The sequence below is a fragment of the Podarcis muralis genome, chromosome 2, assembly GCF_964188315.1.
Source record: "Podarcis muralis chromosome 2, rPodMur119.hap1.1, whole genome shotgun sequence".
Taxonomy (NCBI): domain Eukaryota; kingdom Metazoa; phylum Chordata; class Lepidosauria; order Squamata; family Lacertidae; genus Podarcis; species Podarcis muralis.
Window position 1 is genome coordinate 117,723,320 of NC_135656.1, and position 21,285 is coordinate 117,744,604.

Sequence of the window (21,285 nt, forward strand, 5' to 3'; positions counted from 1 at the left end):
GCAAACCTTTTCAGCAGGGGGCCAGTCTACTGTCCCTCAGACCTTGTGGGGGGCCTGACTATATTTTGAGGGTAAAAAAGAATGAATTGCTATGCCCCACAAATACCCCAGAGATGCATTTTAAATAAAAGGACACATTCTACTCATGTGAAAACACACTGATTCCCAGACTGTCCGCAGGCCGGATTTAGAAGGTGATTGGGCCGGATCTGGCCCCCGGGGCCTTAGTTTGCCTACCCAAGGGTTAACACAAAAGCAGGAAGGCAAAGGCTGCTGAACCAATTTTTGGGGAGGGGGCGTTTATTAACAAATCATGCTGCCAAAGGACTCCAAATCTGAAAGGACTTTCAGACTCCAAGCACTGGATTATCTTTTCAGGCTGTCCCGGGTCCCCTGGCTTGTTAACATTCACTCACACACCCTCAAGATATCAATGACTTCCCTTCTTCTCTTTCCATGGTTCATTTTGCATATCCTAAATCCCTGCATATTTTACAAAAACTAAACCATTCAGTGTTCCATTACTGCATCCATCAAAACTTGTTTACACTGCTGAATTTATCTTAATGTTGTCCTAGCAGAGTGACTAGAATAAAGCAGGCATGAGTCCATAGAGAGAAAGGAGCCTTTACTGAGGTAAAATTTGACCAAAACAGTACATATAGCTTGAGGAGAAACATGTGAAGAGGTTTGCCTTTGTTAGGTCAGGCCTACGCTGGGGGAAGCTCCTTCAGAACCCTTTCCCCCTCCACGAAGGTTGCAGGTTCGATCCCCATATAGGACAGCTACATTCCTCTATTGCCTGGGGTTGGACTGGATGATTTTCAGGGTCCCTTCCAGCTCGGCAGTTCTATGATCTGCCAGTCAGGGAATGAACCCCTGAAGTCATACACAGAAGAATTCCCGGTTGTACTTCCAAGAATAATAATGCAACAAAAAAAAGAACAAACTGCTGTCTTTGGGCAAAAGGAAGTAACAACATGAATTGCTTCAGCCCTGGACCTTGACCTCCATGCCGGAAGATATCCAACCCTATTGTTCTGTGTTAGCAACACCAACTTTCATGTTTTCTTTAGTTAGGGACGCAGGTGACACTGTGGTGTAAACCACAGAACCTAGGGCTTGCCAATCAGAAGGTTGGCGGTTCGAATCCCCGCGACAGGGTGAGCTCCCGTTGCTCAGTCCCTGCTCCTGTCCACCTAGCAGTTCGAAAGCACAAAGTGCAAGTAGATAAATAGGTACCACTCTGGCGGGAAGGTACACGGCGTTTCTGTGCGCTGCTCTGGTTCGCCAGAAGCGGCGTAGTCATGCTGGCCACATGGCCCGGAAGCTGTACGCTGGCTCCCTCGGCCAGTAAAGCGAGATGAGTGCTGCAACCCCAGAGTCATTTGTGACTGGACTTAACGGTCAGGGGTCCTTTACCTTTTTTTAGTTACGGCTCCGCTGAGAGAGCTCTGAGGATGCTCAGTGGCAGAGCACATGCTTCTGTATGCGGAAGGTTCATGGTAGAATCACAGAATTGTAGATTGGAAGGGACCCCAACAGTCATCTAGTCTAATAATAATAGTAATAATGATAATTACTTATACCCCGCCCATCTGCTTGGGCTCCCCAGACACTTTGGGCGGCTCCCAACAGAGTATTAAAAACACGACAAAACATCAAACATTAAAAACTTCCCTAAACAGGGCTGCCCTCAGATGTCTTCTAAAAGTCAGATAGTTGTTTATTTCCTTGACATCTGATGGGAGGGCGTTCCACAGCCCTGTCTGGTTCCCTGTATCCTCACTTCTTGCAGGGAGGGAACTGCCAGAAGGCCCTCAGAGTTGGACCTCAGTGTCTGGGCTGAACGATGGGGGTGGAGACGCTCCTTCAGGTAACAAGGCCGAGGCCGTTTAGGGCTTTAAAGGTCAGCACCAACACTTTGAATTGTGCTCAGAAATGTACTGGGAGCCAGTGTAGGTGTTTCAGGACCGGTGTTATATAGTCCCGGCGGCCACTCCCAGTCACCAGTCTGGCAGCCACATTCTGGATTAGTTGCCGTTTCTGGGTCACCTTCAAAGGTAGCCCCACGTAGAGCGTATTGCAGTAGTCCAAGCGGGAGATAACTAGAGCATGCACCACTCTAGCAACACACTCCAACCCCAGCAATGTAGGAATCCTGCCCACAGCAGTCCCTGAGCATAGGACCTCTGTTAAAAAACCCTTGGAGTGCCGCTGCCAGCCAGTGTAGTCAATATGGAGCTAGATAGATCAGTGGTCTGATACTGTGTAAGGCAGAGTCCTTTGGAGAGAGGCTATAGGAGAGCAACTGATTTCTCTGCAGATGGACTCAGGTTCAGCCCCTGGTCTTTTCAAGTAGGGCTGGCAATGTCTCCTGCCTGAAACCTTGGAAAATAACTATGTTTGGACACCAGGCTTAGATGTTATTTCCAGGGTCAAAAAGAGGAAACCATTCCTGTGAAATATTCTACAGAAGGAAATCCTGGGCAAAGACAGCAAAACATCACTTGAGTACTTTCTGTCAAATAACTAGTAACACTTCTGTTTTACTTTTTCATTTTTCACATCACTATCAGTGCATGTAACAGGTAACAAAGCCTATACATCTTTACACACCACAAGAGAAACAACCCAGTCCTCCTGCCCTCTTTTGCTACAGCGAAATTCAGTGTGCACTTGGATTCCACATTTATTTTTTTAAACAAGAAGAAAATATTGAGTCTTGAGGCCCTGTAAAAGCTAACAGATTGATTGTGGCATGGTCAGCTTTTGTGGACTAAATCTTAGATGGCTAATAGTCAAAGGAGAAAACAGTAAGGTGGTAGTTGAATGGCAATGAGGTTCAAAAATTAGAGTTAGTGACTCTTTGAGCTCAAATATATGTAAAAACACACACCATTGACCTTTTGCAGTAGCAAACCGGTGATTTCAGCAATTATAATCTGCAGGGGAGTGCAGAATCATTTGGATGAAGCAGGCGAAGGTGGCAGATGTTCTGGCACCGCTTCACTGACTGACGCAGGTGATGCAACAAATGCAGCCACCCCAAATCAACAGGGTATATTCACCAGAGACCTATTTCCAACATTAAAGAAGAGTCACCTGGTCTGATCTTGGTGCCCTACCAGGGATGTTGTGAATGCTGTAGTCAAGGGCTGGACAGGCTAGTAGGCTGCACATTTTTAGGTGCCTGTTTATGGGCGAACCAGGGTCCTGATCCGAGTCCCACGGGTGATCCACTATGCACACCATGTTCCAACCAGGTCTTTCTCCTTCATTTCAGCCAAGCACACCAGCACTTGACATAAGCCGATGGGTGTGAAAGCAGGATTCAATTCCCCGTGATGGAATGGGCAAGCGCAGCCAAAACAGGATGTAACCCTCCACCTAGCAATTGGTGCATGGGGACTATTTCATTTTGCAAGCGTCTGCACGGCTCCCAAATGTCTGGCTGATGGCCACCAGGGAACACTGCAAGGGATTTTGACTGGCGAGTGCAGCAAGCCACCTGCCAATCATGCGATGTCACTATGACATCATGCGATTGACAGGTGGTTTGTTCCACCCACCTGTCCCGTTTGGACCTCTTGGTGGGGCCAGATAATGATCTGGCTCCCAGAGCCCAAAAGGATCTCCACCCCTGATGCATACGATTTCTCTTCCGTGTGGATTCTCTGATGATAAGAAAGGCTAACACTATTAGTGAAGCTCTTCCCACACTCTAAGCATTTATGCGATTTCTCTCCTGCATGGATTCTTTGATGGGAAGAAAGGCCACTGCTCTGAGCAAAGCTCTTCCCACACTCCGAGCATTTATATGGTTTCTCTCCCGTATGGAGCCTCTGATGATTAGAGAGGGTATTGCTTCGGCTGAAGCTCTTCCCACAGTCTAAGCATTTATATGGTTTCTCTCCCGTATGGGTCCTTTGATGGTTAGTGAGGTGAGTCTTCTGGTTGAAGCTCTTTCCACACTCTGAACACGTAAATGCTTTCTCTCCTGTATGTAGTCTGCGGTGTATTGCTAAGGTTTGTCTACAACTGAAGCTCTTTCCACACTCTGAGCATTTAAAGATTTTTTCACTGGAATGGGTATTTTGGTGGTAAGTAAGGTTACTGTTGTGACTAAAGCTTTTCCCACATTCTGAACATTTAAATGGTTTCTCGCCTGTATGGAGTCTCTGATGATTAGACAGGCTACTGCTGTGAGTGAAGTTCTTGCCACACACTGAGCATATATATGGTTTCACTCCAGTGTGGATTCTTTGATGATTAAGCAGGTCATAGCTCTGACAGAAACTCTTTCCACACTCACAACATCTAAATGGTTTCTCTCCTATATGAATTTTTTGATGGTAAGAAAGGCTGCTAGTATTAGTGAAGCTCTTTCCACACTCTGAACATTTATACGGTTTCTCTCCTGTGTGGAGTCTCTGATGACTAGAAAGACTACTGCTATGACTGAAGTTTTTGCCACACACCAGGCATTTATAGGGTTTTCCTCCAGTGTGGATTCTTTGATGATAAAGAAGGCCATAGCTCTGAAAAAAACTCTTTCCACACTCAGAACATTTAAACGGTTTGTCTCCTGTATGCATTTTTTGATGGTAAGAAAGGCTACTGCTATGAGTAAAGCTCTTTCCACACTCTGAGCATTTATACAGTTTTTCTCTTGTATGGATTCTTTGATGAGAAAGAAGGTGATTGCTCTGGCTGAAGTTCTTTCCACAATGAAAACATTTATACGGCTTCTCTCCTGTGTGGATTCTTTCATGATAAGAAAGGCTACTGCTATTAGTGAAGCTCTTTCCACACTCTGAGCATGTATACGGTTTCTCTCCCGTATGGATTCTTTTATGTTTACAAAGGCTATTGTTATGAGTGAAGTTCTTTCCACACACTGAGCATTTGTATGGTTTTTCTTCTGTGTGGATTCTTTGATGTGAGATGAGGCCGCTGCTCTGACAGAAACTCTTCCCACACTCGGAACATTTATATGGTTTTTCTCCTTTATGAGCCCTTTGATGATAAGAAAGGCTACTGCTGTGAGTAAAACTCTTCCCACACTCTGAGCATTTATAAGGTTTCTCCCCTGTGTGGATTCTCTGATGAGAATGAAGCTCACTCCTCTGGCTGAAGCTCTTTTCGCAATGAAAACATTTGTAAGGTTTCTCTTCAGTGTGGACTCGTTGATGATATGAAAGACTGCTGCTGCTAGTGAAGCTCTTTCCACACTCTGAGCATTCAAACGGTTTCTCTCCTGTATGGATCCTTCGATGATTAAAAAGGGTACTGCTCTGAGTGAAGCTCTTCCCACACTCTGAGCATTTATATGGTTTCTCACCTGTGTGGATTCTTTCGTGCACAATGAGATGTTTCCTGTAGTTGAAGCTCCTTCCACATTCTGAACATTTAAATGGTTTCTCCCCTTCATGCAATCTTCTAAGATTTCTAAGGCTTGATATCCTAGTTAGGGCTTTTGTACTTCGGGGGATTTTTGCCTGTTTCTTTCCTGTGGGACATTCTTCCGGCATCACAATTTCACTGAAGCCAGTGCCTTCTGGAACAACAGCTTTCTCCCTCAAATTCTCTTCTGCTTCGGTTTTCATTCTCTGCTGCTCATCCTCTTTGCTGCTCTCCCTCCCATCACCTGCAGGAATACAAAGGGAAACCTGATCAGGGAGGAGCAGCTTCCCAAATTAGGGAACAATCCCAGCCATTTACTGTGTGAATGACAGAATGGGAAAGGCAGTGGGGAGGCAGATCCTGCAGCATACAGGTAACGACTGATTTACACACAACTGTGCACATCCCAAACCAGGAAGTGACCTTAAAACAGCAGAACGGAGGTGGGGCAGAACACTTTACGCCAATGTGTACGGAGACCTAGAACGTAATCCCCATGGAAAACAAGGATTGCCTGTATTAAAACAGCATTGGGTCTCAGGTCTGGCTCTGCAGCTGCAAGCAGGACTGATTACCTGACAGGAAGAGAGGTTCTCCTTGGTAATACAGTGGTACCTCAGGTTACATACACTTCAGGTTACACACTCCGCTAACCCAGAAATAGTGCTTCAGGTTAAGAACTTTGCCTCAGGATAACAACAGAAATCGGGCGCGGCGGCAGCAGAAGGCCCCACTAGCTAAAGTGGTGCTTCAGGTTAAGAACAGTTTCAGGTTAAGAACGGACCTCCGGAATGAATTAAGTACTTAACCCGAGGTACCACTGTACAGTCATAACTAAGAAATAATCACAGCAGGAAAATAAAATAGCAGCTGGCTCCACTTTCCAAGGGTGTCACAACTAAGAAGAAGAAGAAGAAGAGTTTGGATTTGATATCCCGCCTTTCACTCCCCTTCAGGAGTCTCAAAGCGGCTAACATTCTCCTTTCCCTTCCTCCCCCACAACAAACAAACTGTGAGGTGAGTGGGGCTGAGAGACTTCAGAGAAGTGTGACTGGCGCAAGGTCACCCAGCAGCTGCATGTGGAGGAGCGGGGAAACGAACCCGGTTCACCAGATTACGAGTCCACCGCTCTTAACCACTACACCACACTGGCTCTAAGAGAAAACAAGTAGAGGGGAGCTAGAAACAGAGGGTGAAATGTAGAGATTCAGCAAGAGAAAAATACAGAGGGTGAAGGAGAGAAGAGGAAGAGGGGGAAGAGAGTGCAGTGTGAGACAGAGAATGGCAGATGGGAAGTCTGGTGGAAGCTTTACTTTATTTATTGCATTTGTCTTTACCTTTTTCTCCAAGGAGTTCCAAGTGTCATACTCGGCTCTTCCCAACCTCAATTAACCCCAACAACCCTGTGATGAGAGACAGTCCCAAGAAACTCATTCTAGTGAGTTTCCTGGCCGAGTGGTGATTTGAACCTTGGTCTCTTGGGTTCTAGTCCAGGCATAGGCAACCTCAGCCTGCCAGATGTTTTGGGAGTACAATTCCCATGATCCCTAGCTAATTATTGTTATTATTATTTATTATTTATACCCCGTCCATCTAGCTGGGTTTCCCCAGCCACCCTGGGCGGCTTCCAACACAATATTAAAATACAGTAATGCCCCAAACATTAAAAGCTTTTCTAAAAAGGGCTGCCTTCAGATGTCATCTAAAAGTCTGGTAGTTGTTCTCTCTGACATCTGGTGGGAGGGCGTTCCACAGGGAGGGCGCCACTACCAAGAAGGCCCTCTGCCTGATTCCCTGTAACTTGGCTTCTCACAGTGAGGAAACTGCCAGAAGGCCCTCGGCGTTGGACCTCAGTGTCCAGGTAGAACGATGGAGGTGGAGACGCTCCTTCAGGTATACAGGACCGAGGCCGTTTAGAGCTTTAAAGGTCAGGACTAGCTAACAGGACGTGGTCAGGGATAATGGGAATTGTAGTCCCAAAACATCTGGTGGGCCGAGGTAGCCTATGCCTGTTCTAGCCAGATACTCCAACACACTGGTTTTACCCCAGAGGGGAAGGAAAACAGAATTAGAAGGGGTTGGTAAGGGAGGGAGGTCTGGGGGACAGGGAACCTTCAAGAACAGGCTGACTGAAGGGATTTCTTAAGGCAGGGAACCTATGTTAAAGGAAGGCAGGGGGAGTGTAAGAAGAAGCACTTCCTGGAGGAAGCAAAACTTACAAACAAGATGGGATCAAAGGTTACAGGCCGTCTCTGAAAGCAAGAGAAATTGTGGGCTTCTGATAATCCTTCAGACAGGCAGAGGGGGTAGGGAGTGACTGTAGTGCAAATAAAACAGGGGACCCTAAACAACTGGGAAATGGGTTTTAAAGAAAGCATAGAGGAACAATTTATTGTTCAATCCATTTTGGACCACTCTGATCCTTTGTTACACAGAAAGGCCAGGGTGGTCTGGAATGCAATGGACAATAAATTACCCTTTTCCCCCTACCCCGTGGTTTTCTAAATCCTGAGTCAGAAAGGATGTGGCATGGCTGCAGGAGGGTCTTCATACAACTAATTAAAAAACAAACCACCAATACTCCCTGCTTTCAGTAACTCAGCCAAGAAAACAAAGGAGCCTTACCCACAGAATCCAGATTTCCATAATTCTCCTCCATAACTTCCTTGTGCAGGGCCCTCTGGCCTGGATAAAGCAGAGCCGACTCCTCCTCTGTGGAAAAGTGCACAGCCACCTTTGCAAAGATCACGGGACCTTGAAAGCTGGAAAAGGAGGAGCCTTCCTCTCGCAGATTGCTGCATCCCAAGAAGGATACTGTAGAGCGGTAAAAAGGGGCAGAAAAAAGCCACCACAATGAAAACACACTGGTTTTCTTTAAAGTCCACTCCTACGGCAGCTGAGTACCATCCTCACACAGGCCTCTCCCCTTAATAATAAGAATAATAATTTATTATTTAGGTAAAGGTAAAGGTACCCCTGCCCATACGGGCCAGTCTTGACAGACTCTAGGGTTGTGCGCCCATCTCACTCAAGAGGCCGGGGGCCAGCGCTGTCCGAAGACACTTCCGGGTCATGTGGCCAGCGTGACATCGCTGCTCTGGCGAGCCAGCGCAGCACACGGAACACCGTTTACCTTCCCGCTAGTAAGCGGTCCCTATTTATCTTTTTTTTTTTAAAAAAATAATTTTTATTAATTTTCCAGACATGTAATAAAAACAAACAATAAAACAAAACAAAACAAAACATACAAACAAATAAACATGTATAATTTCATAAACTCATATTCCTTCACCTTATTTCCCGGACTTCCCCATACCTCCCTTTTTCTGCATCCTTATTTTTCCCTTTTGACAGCAATCCTCCATTTAATTAATTAACTCATCTTCTTTATAATTCCCTTAAATTTATGATTTACAGCTGCAATTCTCTGCTTCTTAACAGAGCGGTCCCTATTTATCTACTTGCACCCGGGAGTGCTTTCGAACTGCTAGGTTGGCAGGCGCTGGGACCGAGCAACGGGAGCGCACCACTGCGGGAATTCGAACCGCCAACCTTTCGATCGGCAAGTCCTAGGCACTGAGGCTTTAACCCACAGCGCCACCCGCGTCCCAGTAATTTATTATTTATACCCCGCCAATCTGGCTGGGCCTCCCCAGCCACTCTGGTTGGCTTCCACAAAAATATTAAAATACTGTAATACATCAAACATTAAAAGCTTCCCTAAACAGGGCTGCCTTCAGATGTCTTCTAAAAGTCTGGTAGTTCTTGTTCTCTTTGACATCTGGTGGGAGGGTGTTCCACAGGGCAGGTGCCACTACCGAGAAGGCCCTCTGCCTGGTTCCCTGTAACCTCACTTCTTGCAGGGAGGGAACCGCCAGAAGGCCCTCGGAGCTGGACCTCAGTGTCCGGGCAGAACAATGGGGTGGAGACGCTCCTTCAGATATACTGGACCGAGGCCTTTCATTTATCTAACCAGATAAATCAGGACAACTGGGCATCTTGGGAAGGGCAGTGGCTCCATGGGAGAGCACCTGCTTTGCATGCAGAAGGTCCTGGGTTCACCTCCAGGTTTTGCTGGGGAAGAAGACCCGGTGCCTGCCATCGGGGAGGGCCGCTGCCAGTCCGTGTGGGCAACACTCTTGCTCTGAACAATGGACTGGGGCTGCGCAGGGAGCTTTGTGGAAACCTCCATTGTGCGATTCCAGGCGCCTCCTTTGCAAGATTCAGTGGGAGGCGGATTCCCACGCTTCGGGGGAAGGGAGGAGGCTCACGGGCAGAGCACCTGCTCGGCTTGCAGAAGGTCCCGGGCTCCATTCCCAGTTGGGCCGGGAAGAGCTGCTGCCAGCCCGTGCAGGCAATACTGAGCTGGCTGGACCACTGGTCTGATTCAGCGACGGGGTTTTCCTTCCTGCCTCCCCTCCCCCCACCTCCATCATCATCCCTCCCCTTTGCGGCCCCCGAGGCCCCCTTTACGGCCTCCAGAAACCTCAGCCCCCCCCCCCCCGGCTGCGCCCACCTCAAGCGCCGCTCGGCCGCCGTCCTTCTCCGCCGCCGCCCTCCGCGCCTCTCTCGCTCTCGCCCCAAGGCATGACGGGAAAGCCAGTGCCGCCGAGCGCGGCTGCCGCGGAATCTCGCCGTCCCGGTGGCGGAAGGGAACTACGACTCCCAGCAGCCACCGCGAAGGGAGGACTTAGAACGTACAGCTGCTCCGCGCTGATTTGGAGGGGAGGGGAAAGAAGAGCGGTATGTTGCCATTATTACCTTCTGGCTTGTCGTGGCGGCTCCCGGCCTGCAGGTGGCGCCGCGCTCTCGCTTCCGGGAAGATTCGCCCTTTGCGGGGAGTTCGGCTCCTGCTTCTCTCCGCCTTCCATTCACAGCTCCCTTGGGGTGGATTTCATTCATTGGATTGGATTACGGTATATTTCTGTGCCACTTTCCAATTCAAACGGATCCCAAAGCTGCTTACAAGCATTAAATAACAAGAGAGAACATAGTAGAACATCCCAAATGCAGCATCTGTATATAGAATATATATAAATATATATAAATATAGAATAATTTAACAAATCATTAGTGAAACAATCGCAATCTCTAGGCAGCAGGGAGTCTGGGATTGTGCAGCCCGGGTCCTCTGGGGGGCAGGGGGCGGGTTGCTCTGGTTCAGTCCGGACCATTCATCTTAGTAGATTGCACTTCTAGTTACCTGTATATCAGATTTGCACGGAGGAGCAAAGATGAAGGTGTCAGGGCTGCTGTAAGTCAGGAAACCTAGGTCCGTTGTGGGCATTTGTTTCGCTGCACACATGCAAATTTTTAGAAAATTGTTTTTTTAAATACATGTTTTGTGATGTGCTACATTTGCTCAAAAGGGAAGTCAAATATTTGAAAAATATGTGTGTAGTTTCAAGCCAGGCAAGGGTTTTGAGACACTCGCATAAAAATAATAATAGAAATAGAAAAAAATATTATTATAAATTATTATTAAAACACTCCTGCTTCCCCTCTCCCTGCAACAGCAATTTCTAAAATTTATTTTTAATACAGCTGTTTGGTGCAGGAGCATTCCTACACAAAAGAGGTGGAGCTTTTTGCTTTTTCTTTTTAAATGTGAAATTATGGCCATTGACATGAAGTATTTCTGATGAGCTGAAATAAAGGTAAAGGTAAAGGGACCCCTCACTTTATTGGCCGAGGGAGCCGGCATACAGCTTCCGGGTCATGTGGCCAGCATGGCTAAGCCGCTTCTGGCAAACCAGAGCTGCGCACAGAAACGCCGTTTACCTTCCCGCCGGAGCGGTACCTATTTATCTACTTGCACTTTGACGTGCTTTCGAACTGCTAGGTTGGCAGGAGCAGGGACCGAGCAACGGGAGCTCACCCCATTGCGGGGATTCGAACTGCCGACCTTCTGATCAGCAAGTCCTAGGCTCTGTGGTTTAACCCCTCTCATATTGAAATACTGCCCCTCAATAAGGCCAAACTTAGATTCACAAAATGTTTAAGGGTATGCATACCCCTGCGTCTCCCTAGAAAAAAAGGACTGAATACTTCCCCTTAGCATCTATCAAAATTTTATTAATAACAAGTGGACATTTCTTAATTGCAAGCATGGCAACTCCACAAGGTTTTGAGCCCCCTATGCAAACCTGCACCCCCAGCAACCCTCCTCGCAATAATTTTGTCTCGAAAAGATTTCTGCTGCTGGGTCCCCTGCAGTATAACAATGTGTTTGAGGTCACTTCTGTGATGAAGGAGGAAAGCCCAGGATAGCCTCTCCAAACCCCCCTTGTTGCTGACTTGAACACAACGGCCCCGCAGGGTCACCAAATTGGCTCAAAGTAGTCTTATTAAGCATTTTTGCATGTCCACCAAGCACAGTAAAATGTCCCCTCTTATTTTTCAAACTTCCAACAAACATTTGGAATCCTTTCTACCTTCCAAATTATTTCACAGGTTTGAAATACCAACAGAACCTCATTTCATAAAATTTCTTTTTTTAAGATCAGAATACAATGTAAATTTTCGCCCTTTGGTCCACATGTTGCCACTGTTCCATCTGTATATTATAACCATTTTCCCCCCATTTAATCATGCATGCCCTACTTAACTTCTTGAATTTCAGATTTCAACAAATGCTGATACATTTTTGCAACAACATGCTTTCTTTGGTCTTTACCAGAAGTCTTTTTATCCGCCTTTTGTATCAGATCGCTTTCAAATTGTGAACTCTGGTTCATAAAACCATTTTGCCTATCTAATTTGAACATTTACTTTTAATTGGTGGTATTGAAGCCAGTCTGTCACTGCATAACGAGCATCAGCAAAGGTCTGTAGCTTAAAAGTTCCATTTTAAATCTTTATCTCTATCATTTTCCCATCTTGCCTAATGTGTCTAAGCAAAACGTCCAAGACCAAAATTAAAAGGAACAGGGAAAACAGCCAGCATTGCCTAGTCCCCTTTTGTATCTCGCAGGGTTTTGTCAATTCTCCATTAACAATTATCTGGGCTGTCTGTGATGTATAAATCAATTTTATCCATTTAATGAGCCTCTTCTCCTTCATGGATCACTGCCTTGTCGTGGCGAAGGGGCTTGAATAACTCAAAAGAAGCTATGAGCTATGCCATGCAGGGCCACCCAAGATGGACAGGTCATAGTGGGGCATTGGGACTAAACGGGATCCACCTGGAGCAGGACGACCGGCAAGCCACTCCAGTATCCCTGCCAAGAAAACTCAATGGACAAAACCAGGCATATAAGAGACCCTGATGTTGGGAAAGATGGAGAGCACAAGGGAACGACAGAGGACGAGATGGTTGGACAGTGTTCTCGAAGCTACCAGCATGAGTGTGACCAAACTGCGGGAGGCAGTGGAAGACAGGAGTGCCTGGCGTGCTCTGGTCCAGGGGGTCACAAAGAGGCGGACACGACTAAACAACAACAAAAATTAGCCTCTTTAGGTATAAGTGTAATGTTGGCCTCTCTCCAACTATCTGGTACCTTACCACTCTGTAAAATATTGTTCATAGTCCGTTGCAAAGGTTGTGAAAGCTCATCTTCAAAACATTTATAATAATAAGCCAATAGCTGATCTGGCGCTTTTCCTTCTTGATGGCCTCAGATAATTCCAGAATAGTTATATGACCATTCACAATGTGTCTTCGAGAAATTGAATTTTTTGGTAAATGCTGTCTCTGTAAGTATTCATCTTCTTTTTTCAAAAAAAGAAATCTACCTTTATACAACTTAGAATAATATTGATGGAATGCTTTTTTCATATTTGTCTTATCTGTTATTACGGCATTTCCTTCTTGCAATTTTAATATAACTTCCCTCTCTCTTTCCGCAGCTTATACACCAAACATTGCCCAGTTTATTAGCAAATAAAAAAATATGCATGGCACAATTCAATATCATTTCTGCAAGATAAGACATTGCAAGCATAGAAAACTGTCTTTGCAGCATCTTAATTTGCCAAGTAATATTTGTCTAAGTTGGAGAACATTCCAACTATTTTCCCTTTTGTCTAATCTGACAGAATTATTTGTACTTTTTTCCTGTCTCTTTCGAGTAAAGAATTGTGCTGTACAAAAGGTTTGCTTGCATCCACAACCATTTGTATCCCTATGTCCTTACCTGAATTATTCTCAAAGAATTATTTTAGCTTCTGTTTGCAATCCTTTACAACCTTTTCATGTTGCAGTTATGTTTCAATGAGTCACCATCTAAAGAAACCATTTTTTCTTTTTAAAAGTCACTATAACTGGATTGTGATCTGAAGAAATCTATGGTAATATGTCACCTTTATCAACCTCAATAACCAGTGTTTTAGATCAGTGTTTCCCAACCGGTGTTCCACGGCACACTAGTGTGCCGCGAGACGTTGCCTGGTGTGCCGCGGGAAAAATTGGCGGGGGGGGAATAAAGGGGAAAAAAAATTATGCCCCCACCGCCAGGCGTGGGGCTGGGGAAGCCCGAGCTTCCCCCTCCCCCAGAAGGGGACCCAGAGCCATGCCGAAGCTGCGCGCAGCTTTGGCATCGCTCTGGGAGCTTGCGGGGCTGGGGGAGGAGGAAGCCCTCCGCCAGCCTCCAAACCATGTCGGGAGACAGCGGGATGGCGCGCTGCGCCTCTCCCGCTGTCCCCCGAGTTTGCGGGGCTGGCGACGGGGAGGCACAGTCTTCTCCCCCCGCCAGCCTTCCAGCCAAGTCGGGGGGCAGCGGGAAGGGCGAGCTGCGCCTCTCCCGCTGTCCCCCGAGTTTGCAGGGGGCTGGCGACGGGGAGGCGCAGGCTTCTCCCCCCGCCAGCCTTCCAGCCAAGTCGGGGGCAGCGGGAAGGGCGAGCTGCGCCTCTCCCGCTGTCCCCCGAGTTTGCGGGGCTGGCGACGGGAGGAGCAGGGTTCTCCCCCCGCCAGCCTTCTAGCCAATTCGGGGGGCAGCGGGAAGGGCGAGCTGCGCCTCTCCCGTTGTCCCCCGAGTTTGCGGGGCTGGCGACGGGAGGAGCAGGCTTCTCCCCCCCGCCAGCCTTCCAGCCAAGTCGGGGGGCAGCAGCAAGGGCGCGCTGCGCCTCTCCCGCTGTCCCCCGAGTTTGCGGGGCTGGCGATGGGGAGGAGCAGGCTTCTCTCCCCGCCAGCCTTCCAGCCAAGTCGGGGGGCAGCGGCAAGGGCGCGCTGCGTTTCTCCGCTGTCCCGGACGGCTTTCAAAAGCCTGCCTTCAAAAGCCGTCCGGGACAGCGGAGAAACGCGCTGCCTTTCTCCGCTCTCCCGGGAAGGCAGGCAGGGGGGAGCAAAGACTTTCGCCCCCGCCCACCTTCAGAAGAGGTCCAGGACCTCTTCTGAAGGCGGGCGGGGGGCGAAAATCTTTGTCCCCCCTGCCTGCCTTCCCAGGGGCTTTTAAATCGCCCCGGACAGCGGAGAAGTCCTCCGCTGTCCCGGGGTTTTTTAAAATGCTGGGGGTGGGAAGAAAAGCCCTTGTCCCCCCCCCCCCGCAAGGCAAGGGGGAGGGAAAAAAATTGAAACTTACACTTTCGTGCGTCCCTCCCGGCGTGACGCTGCGCGCTGACGTCACGGGGCTGTAATGGTGGTGTGCCTCGATATTTTTTTCATGAAACAAGTGTGCCTTTGCCCAAAAAAGGTTGGGAAACACTGTTTTAGATAACCAAAGTAAAGCAACACATTTATAAAATGCTGTTTTTTCTTCATTTGGGGTACAGAGGTCTACAACCAAAGTTTCTCCAACGTACATACCTTGTTCACCAGAAAGTATCAACAGAGCTGAGAATGTATATATAAAACAACTCACTTTCTTTTCTTCAGTCCTGTTAGTCCTCACCTAGGTTCTTTTTTATTCAAATAGTTTATACCCTTTCCCCTGTGTTCCTTGTAAACAATTCTACATGCAATTTTCCCCTTCAAATTATGAAATATCCCTAGCTAAGCAAGTTATTTAGTCCATTCCTTTATCGCCTAATTTTGTATCTTCAAATCTCCACTTTCTGTTGTGATTGCTGTGATTTTCTGGCCCCATCTTGTATTGTCTCTTTTGTATTTGTGTTTATTCAATTTCAGATTTAAATTTGTCCATAAATCTTTGTTGCTTCAAAATAAAAATTACTCCCTCTGGTATGTCCCATCTAAGCTAGATTCTTTTCTGCTTCAATTTACCTGTAAAAATAATTAGTCTTTTCTCTTATGCAGTATCTTCAGGGGAATCTCTTTCAACACAATTACATCTGTATTGAGCATTTTCAGCCTAGTATCTTAGTGTATCTTTCATCTTTGTTGGAAGCCGCCCAGAGTGGCTGGGGAAACCCAGCCAGATGGGCGGGGTACAAATTAATAATAATAATAATAATAATAATAATAATAATAATAAATAAAAAATAAAACATTGCTGTAAGACTTGGTCTCCTAGTTCCCCCCCTAACAAAATGTAAAAACGCTAAGAAATACAAATATATAAATTGATGCAGAAGATTTTAGAAGTTAATGTTCAATTGAAGCAAGACCTTCTTTCCAGGACTCATGGATATGCAATTAGAAAATGATTGTGGACGGTTATTTGACTACATGATTATAGCAGCAAGACTTTTATTATGCAGAAAGATGGAAAGATTTAACATTACCTGCTATGGAGGAAGCGTTGTGGAAATTACTGGACTTGGCTGAGATAGCAAAGCTGACGTGCTTAATCACAGAAAAATCATTCTTATTTAATAATTATTGGAAACCCCTTATGGGCTTTTTGTGGGTGGGGGGAATGAACTTGTGATATCTAGGTTTGGAGATTGAACAATATACAGGTTTATGGAAAGTATAATTTTGGAGTGAACATTTTGAATAATGGTTTATATATAGCTGACAAAGAAGGAATTGGAATCCCTCCCTTCTTCTTTCTCTCTTTTGCCTTTTTGTATTTTAAAAAGATATTTTGCATTTGATACTAATCTTTGTATCTCTTCTTTAAAGCTTCAATAACAATACATTTTTTTAAAAAGAGGCCTTATTAAGAAAGGGATTTAATCACACACTTGTGTAAATAGTTTCTCCCCTGTGTGGGTTCTCTGATGTTGAGCAAGATTTGATTTAAGACGAAAGCTCTTTCCACACTCCTCGCATTCATACGGCTTCACCCCTGTGTGGGTTCTTTGATGCTTAGTAAGACCTCCTGTTTGGCTGAAGCTCTTTCCACACGCCTCACATTTATATGGCTTCACTCCTGTGTGGATTATTTGATGCTTCTTAAGGCTTCCGCTGCAACCGAAGCACCTTCCACATTCCACACATTTAAATGGTTTCACGCCTGTGTGGATTCTTTTGTGCGCAGTTAGGTTTCCTTTTATAGTGAAGCTCTTTCCACACTCCTCACATTTATATGGCTTCTCCCCTGTGTGGGTTCTCTGATGTTGAGCAAGAAGTGATTTAAGACAAAAGCTCTTTCCACACTCCTTGCATTCATACGGCATCGCCCCTGTATGGGTTCTTTGATGGGTAGTAAGACTTCCTGTTTGGCTGAAGCTCTTTCCACACTCCTCACATTTATATGGCTTCACTCCTGTGTGGATTCTTTGATGCTTCTTAAGGCTTCCGCTACAACCGAAGCACCTTCCACATTCCACACATTTAAATGGTTTCACGCCTGTGTGGATTCTTCCGTGCGTAGTTAGGTTTCCTTTTATAGTGAAGCTCTTTCCACACTCCTCACATTTATATGGCTTCTCCCCTGTGTGGGTTCTTTCATGAAGAGAAAGAGAGCGGTCAACGGTAAAGCTCCTTCCACACTCAACACATTTATATGGTTTCTCCCCTGTGTGGATTCTTAGATGTATAGTAAGATAGCGTTTCCTACTGAAGCTCTTTCCACACTGCGTGCATTCAAAAGGTTTCTCCCCTGTGTGGCTTCTTTGATGTACAGTAAGGAGTTGTCTCTGGCTGAAGCTTTTCCCACACTTATCGCATTCATATGGCTTCAAACCTGCATGAGCCATTTTATGCTGGAAAAGATTTGAGCTATATTTGAACCTCCTTCCGCATTCTACACACCCATACGGCCTCTCCCCTGTATGACTGATTTGATGGGAACGAAGGCTTCCACTGCAACGGAAGTTCTTTCCACACTCCATACATTTATATGGTTTCTCCCCTGTATGGATTCTTTGATGGAGAACAAGGCTTCCGCTATGGCCGAAATTCTTTCCACATTCCAAACATTTATATGGTTTCAGCCCTCTGTGTATTTTTAAATGTTTAGTTAGATAGCTCCTGTTTCTGAACTTCTTTCCACACTCCAGACATTCAAAGGGCCTCGACGCTGTGTGGATTGTTTGATGTTTGTTGAGTAATGAAGTACAAGAGAAGCTCTTTCCACATTCCTTACATTTATATGGTTTCTCCCCCTTGTGTGTTCTCTGATGTAAAATGAGGTGTGCCTGTTGACTGAAGCTTTTCCCACACTCCATGCATTCATATGGTTTCTCCCCAGTGTGGCTTCTTTCATGGACAGTAAGGGCTCCTTTCTGACAGAAGCACTTTCCACACACCAGGCATTCATATGGTTTCTCACCTGTGTGGGTTCTCTGATGTATGTTAAGGGCTCCTCTCTGAGCGAAGCGTTTTCCACACTCCATACATTCATATGGCTTCAGCCCTGTGTGGGTTCTTAGGTGCACCGCAAGTTTTCCAGCAACTCTGAAGCTCTTCCCACATTCTATACAATCATATGGCTTCTCCCCTGTGTGGATTCTTTGATGGATGGTAAGGGCTCCTGTTTGACTGAATCTCTTTCCACACTCCACACAGTGATATGGTTTCTCCCCTGTGTGAGTTCTTTGATGTATAGTGAGGATTTTGATACAACTGAAGCTCTTTCCACACTCCACACATTCATATCGCTTCTCAACTCTGTGAGTTCTCTGATGTGAAGTAAGGTCTTGCCTTTCACTGAAGCTCTTTCCACACTCCTCGCATTTATAGATCTCCCCCCTTGTGTGGATTTTGCAGTGTCTGTTTAATTTTGATTTAGATGTGAATGTCTTCCCACAGTCTGGGCACTTTTCCCTTCTTCTCTTGTGGTCTTGTGGAACAGGGAGTTTGCGGACGTTGGTGCTCTGAGAAGCAGAGGTTTTATTTCTCTGGTTTCCCACATTCCTCTTTCGACCCCTTTTCTTGCCAGCCATTTCTCTTCCAACCTGTTTTTCCACAATGTCACTTCAGAAGACTGTCAGAAATCGGCTACTATGGGGAAAATGAAAAGGTGGGTATCCTAGGAGTTCAAGATTTTAAAAAGGAAGTAAATATTCCAGTTTCTTCCCTTACTCTACAGTTTGATGTGAAGTATGGTTTTCACTACAACTGAAACTCTTTGTACCACTCATGCGTTTATAAGCATTCTTCCAGGTGTGGAATCTCTTATCCTTAGGGCAGGACTGCAACTGAAGCTCCTCCTCATTGATATGGTCTTCTCCCTTCTGTGGGTTCTGCAGTGTCTATTTAATTTATATTTCAATGTTTCCCTCAAGACTGGATATTCTTCCCTTCTGTTCAATTCAAAAACTTCTTGCAGGTGCAGGACTTCATGGGCATCAACACCTCAAGCAGCTCAAAATTTCTTCCACTTCTCTTTTCATTCCTGCTGATTTTTAAATATTTGTCTCTTCATGTTACACTTGCTCCTTCCCAAAGAAGCAGCTCCTGATAATTCTCACTCTCCTGCCCATCCACTGCATAGGATTTAAAAACAAAATAAAACACCACATCAGGAGTTTGAACCAGAAACTAAAGATCGTGTTAGGGATAAAGGCTAATTAGCTGCCTCCCTTAATTCAGTTTTCTCCCCTTTCCTCACTGCACGAAAACTGCTTAGGACACGAGTATGACTGCTATATTATTCACAGATATTGAAAGCAATATTGGTATGCATCTAATTGAATATAGTAAATAATAAACAGGACACTGAAAAATAGGTAACAGCACATTAGCTTAATGAGAAGTTAGCGTGGGTTTGTAAGAACAGCTAATGGATTCTGGTCTGAGACCTGCGGTTATAGGGCGGTATACAAATCTAATTAATAGTAATAATAATTCCTGGTTGGTTGGAAATCATATGGGTGGGTTGTGACTGTTGTGGGAAAAGGTGTTCTAATTATGTGACCTGTTAGCTTATGAATATATGTTAGTTCAGGGGGTATAAAATATCATGTCTGAGAGCTACAACCTTGCAGCCCCTTTGGGATTTCTGGATGTTTGTATTAATAAGGGCATAATTTTTCACTTAAAGCCACTGCCTGCTGGCATTCCTTTTTTCAAATTTTATTTTTTCTCATATATAATTTTTCCAATATCCACTATGTATGTCACTCTTTCTCTTATCTTTATTTTCTCTCTTCTTACAAAAAAACCCGACGCCTTCCGCTCCCCCTCTATCTCTCTTTGTTTTGAAACAATTCTTCTGTCAAGTTGGCTGTTCCCAAAACAAAGTTCTGTTCACACAAAGAAGAAAGATTCAGGTAGGTAGCCGTGTTGGTCTGACGTAGTCGGGGGGGAAATCATAATTGTCCAGTAGCACCTTAGAGACCAAATAACAAACTTAGCTGGTTGTTGGTCTCTAAGGTGCTACTGGACAATTTTTAAATATTTTTCGACAAAGAAGAAAGTTATTTTTAGCCTTTCCTGCTAGTCTCTGCAGGGAAGGCGAGGCGGAGGGGAGGAAAGAGACTTTGGAGATGGCTTTAGTTTTTTAAGCTTCTTTTATTAAATCCAGTCAGGTAGCACCTCTAAAAGCAAATTCAAGCCTTCACCCAATGAATACCTACTACTACTACAACAACAACAGGGCAAAAAGAAGAAGAAGAAGAAGAAGGCAGCCAAGGTATCAAGAGGAATTATCCCTCTAATAGGGAATTTTTCTTTCACTCCAAAGCCCCCTCTCCTGCTCTGCATTCCCTTCCTCCTTCTCCTTTCCTGTCATGGGATCTCCTTTGCATTCAAAGGCACTCTGCACTCCTCACACCTCCCCTTGGGGCTGAATGGGGGTTTGGGATATCAGCGGCTGCCTCCTTTCCCCGGCCAGCCCCTGCCGGCCAGTGCAGCCAATACTAGTTGAGCCAAGGGGTGCAAGTCAGCTTCCTTCGCTCCTACTGAAGCAGCTCGCCCTTTTGAACCCCGAGGGAATCTCGCTTCGTTTGCAACGGAAGAGACCGCAGATCATGGGCAGAGGGACACCCTTTGCATGCAAAAGGGGGGCAGACAAACACACACACACGGAAATCCCGGAGAGCCGCTGCCAGTCCGCGCAGGCAACGCTGAGCGAGGTGAACGGTTCACCGATGGCCTGAACTCAAGATTTTTTCCTTGGCTGGTTGATGGTTTGCAGCCGAGTTTGAATTTTGGAAGCGGCATCCACCCAGTTTCCCGCGCATCTAGCATTGCTTGAAATGTCAAATAAAACGCGCCGAGGCCCTATTGGAAAAGGGGGAGGAAGGCTCCTTACTTACGGTTTATTTGTATTTGCAAGGACGGCTGCAGATTTCATGCCTACGCCATGGATCTGGCATAAAAAGAGAGATTGAGAAGGGGCGGGAAGGAGGGAAGAAGAGGAGGAGCTTTGATGGGATTCCTAGGAAAGTGCAAAGTGCATTTTCCCCAGGCGATCTGCCAGTCTCTGCACCTGCCCTCTGCTGGCTGGAGCCGTGCATCATCATCATCATCATCATCATCACCAGCATCCTTTATTTATACCCCGCCCATCTGGCTGGGTTTCCCCCAACAGAATATTAAAAACACGATAAAACATCAAAATTAAAAACTTTCCTAAACAGGATTGCCTTCAGATGTGCGCACACACACCTCAACCCATAAAAAAAATAGGCGATGTGTTTTTTGGAATA

At 45.9% G+C, this 21,285-nt stretch overlaps 1 protein-coding gene across 3 annotated transcripts; it reads right to left on the minus strand.

Annotated features, from left to right (window-relative positions):
- Positions 1-612: 612 nt before the first annotated feature.
- On the minus strand, positions 613-21,066 carry LOC114592417 (uncharacterized). Of its 3 annotated transcripts, none has more exons than XM_077921567.1 (3): positions 20,893-21,066; positions 16,432-19,119; positions 613-5,423 (listed from the first exon to the last, which is right to left on the minus strand). In XM_077921567.1, exons 2-3 carry the CDS (start codon positions 18,574-18,576, stop codon positions 3,540-3,542), a joined length of 4,029 nt encoding a protein of 1,342 aa, XP_077777693.1. In that variant the 5' UTR covers positions 18,577-19,119; positions 20,893-21,066; the 3' UTR covers positions 613-3,539. The 3 variants fall into 3 exon arrangements, with proteins under 3 accessions (XP_077777693.1, XP_077777686.1, XP_077777690.1); XM_077921560.1 differs by lacking the exons at positions 16,432-19,119; positions 20,893-21,066 and adding exons at positions 8,032-8,220; positions 9,923-10,059 and having other exon boundaries at positions 613-5,650; XM_077921564.1 differs by lacking the exons at positions 16,432-19,119; positions 20,893-21,066 and adding an exon at positions 9,923-10,015 and having other exon boundaries at positions 613-5,650.
- Positions 21,067-21,285: the final 219 nt, after the last annotated feature.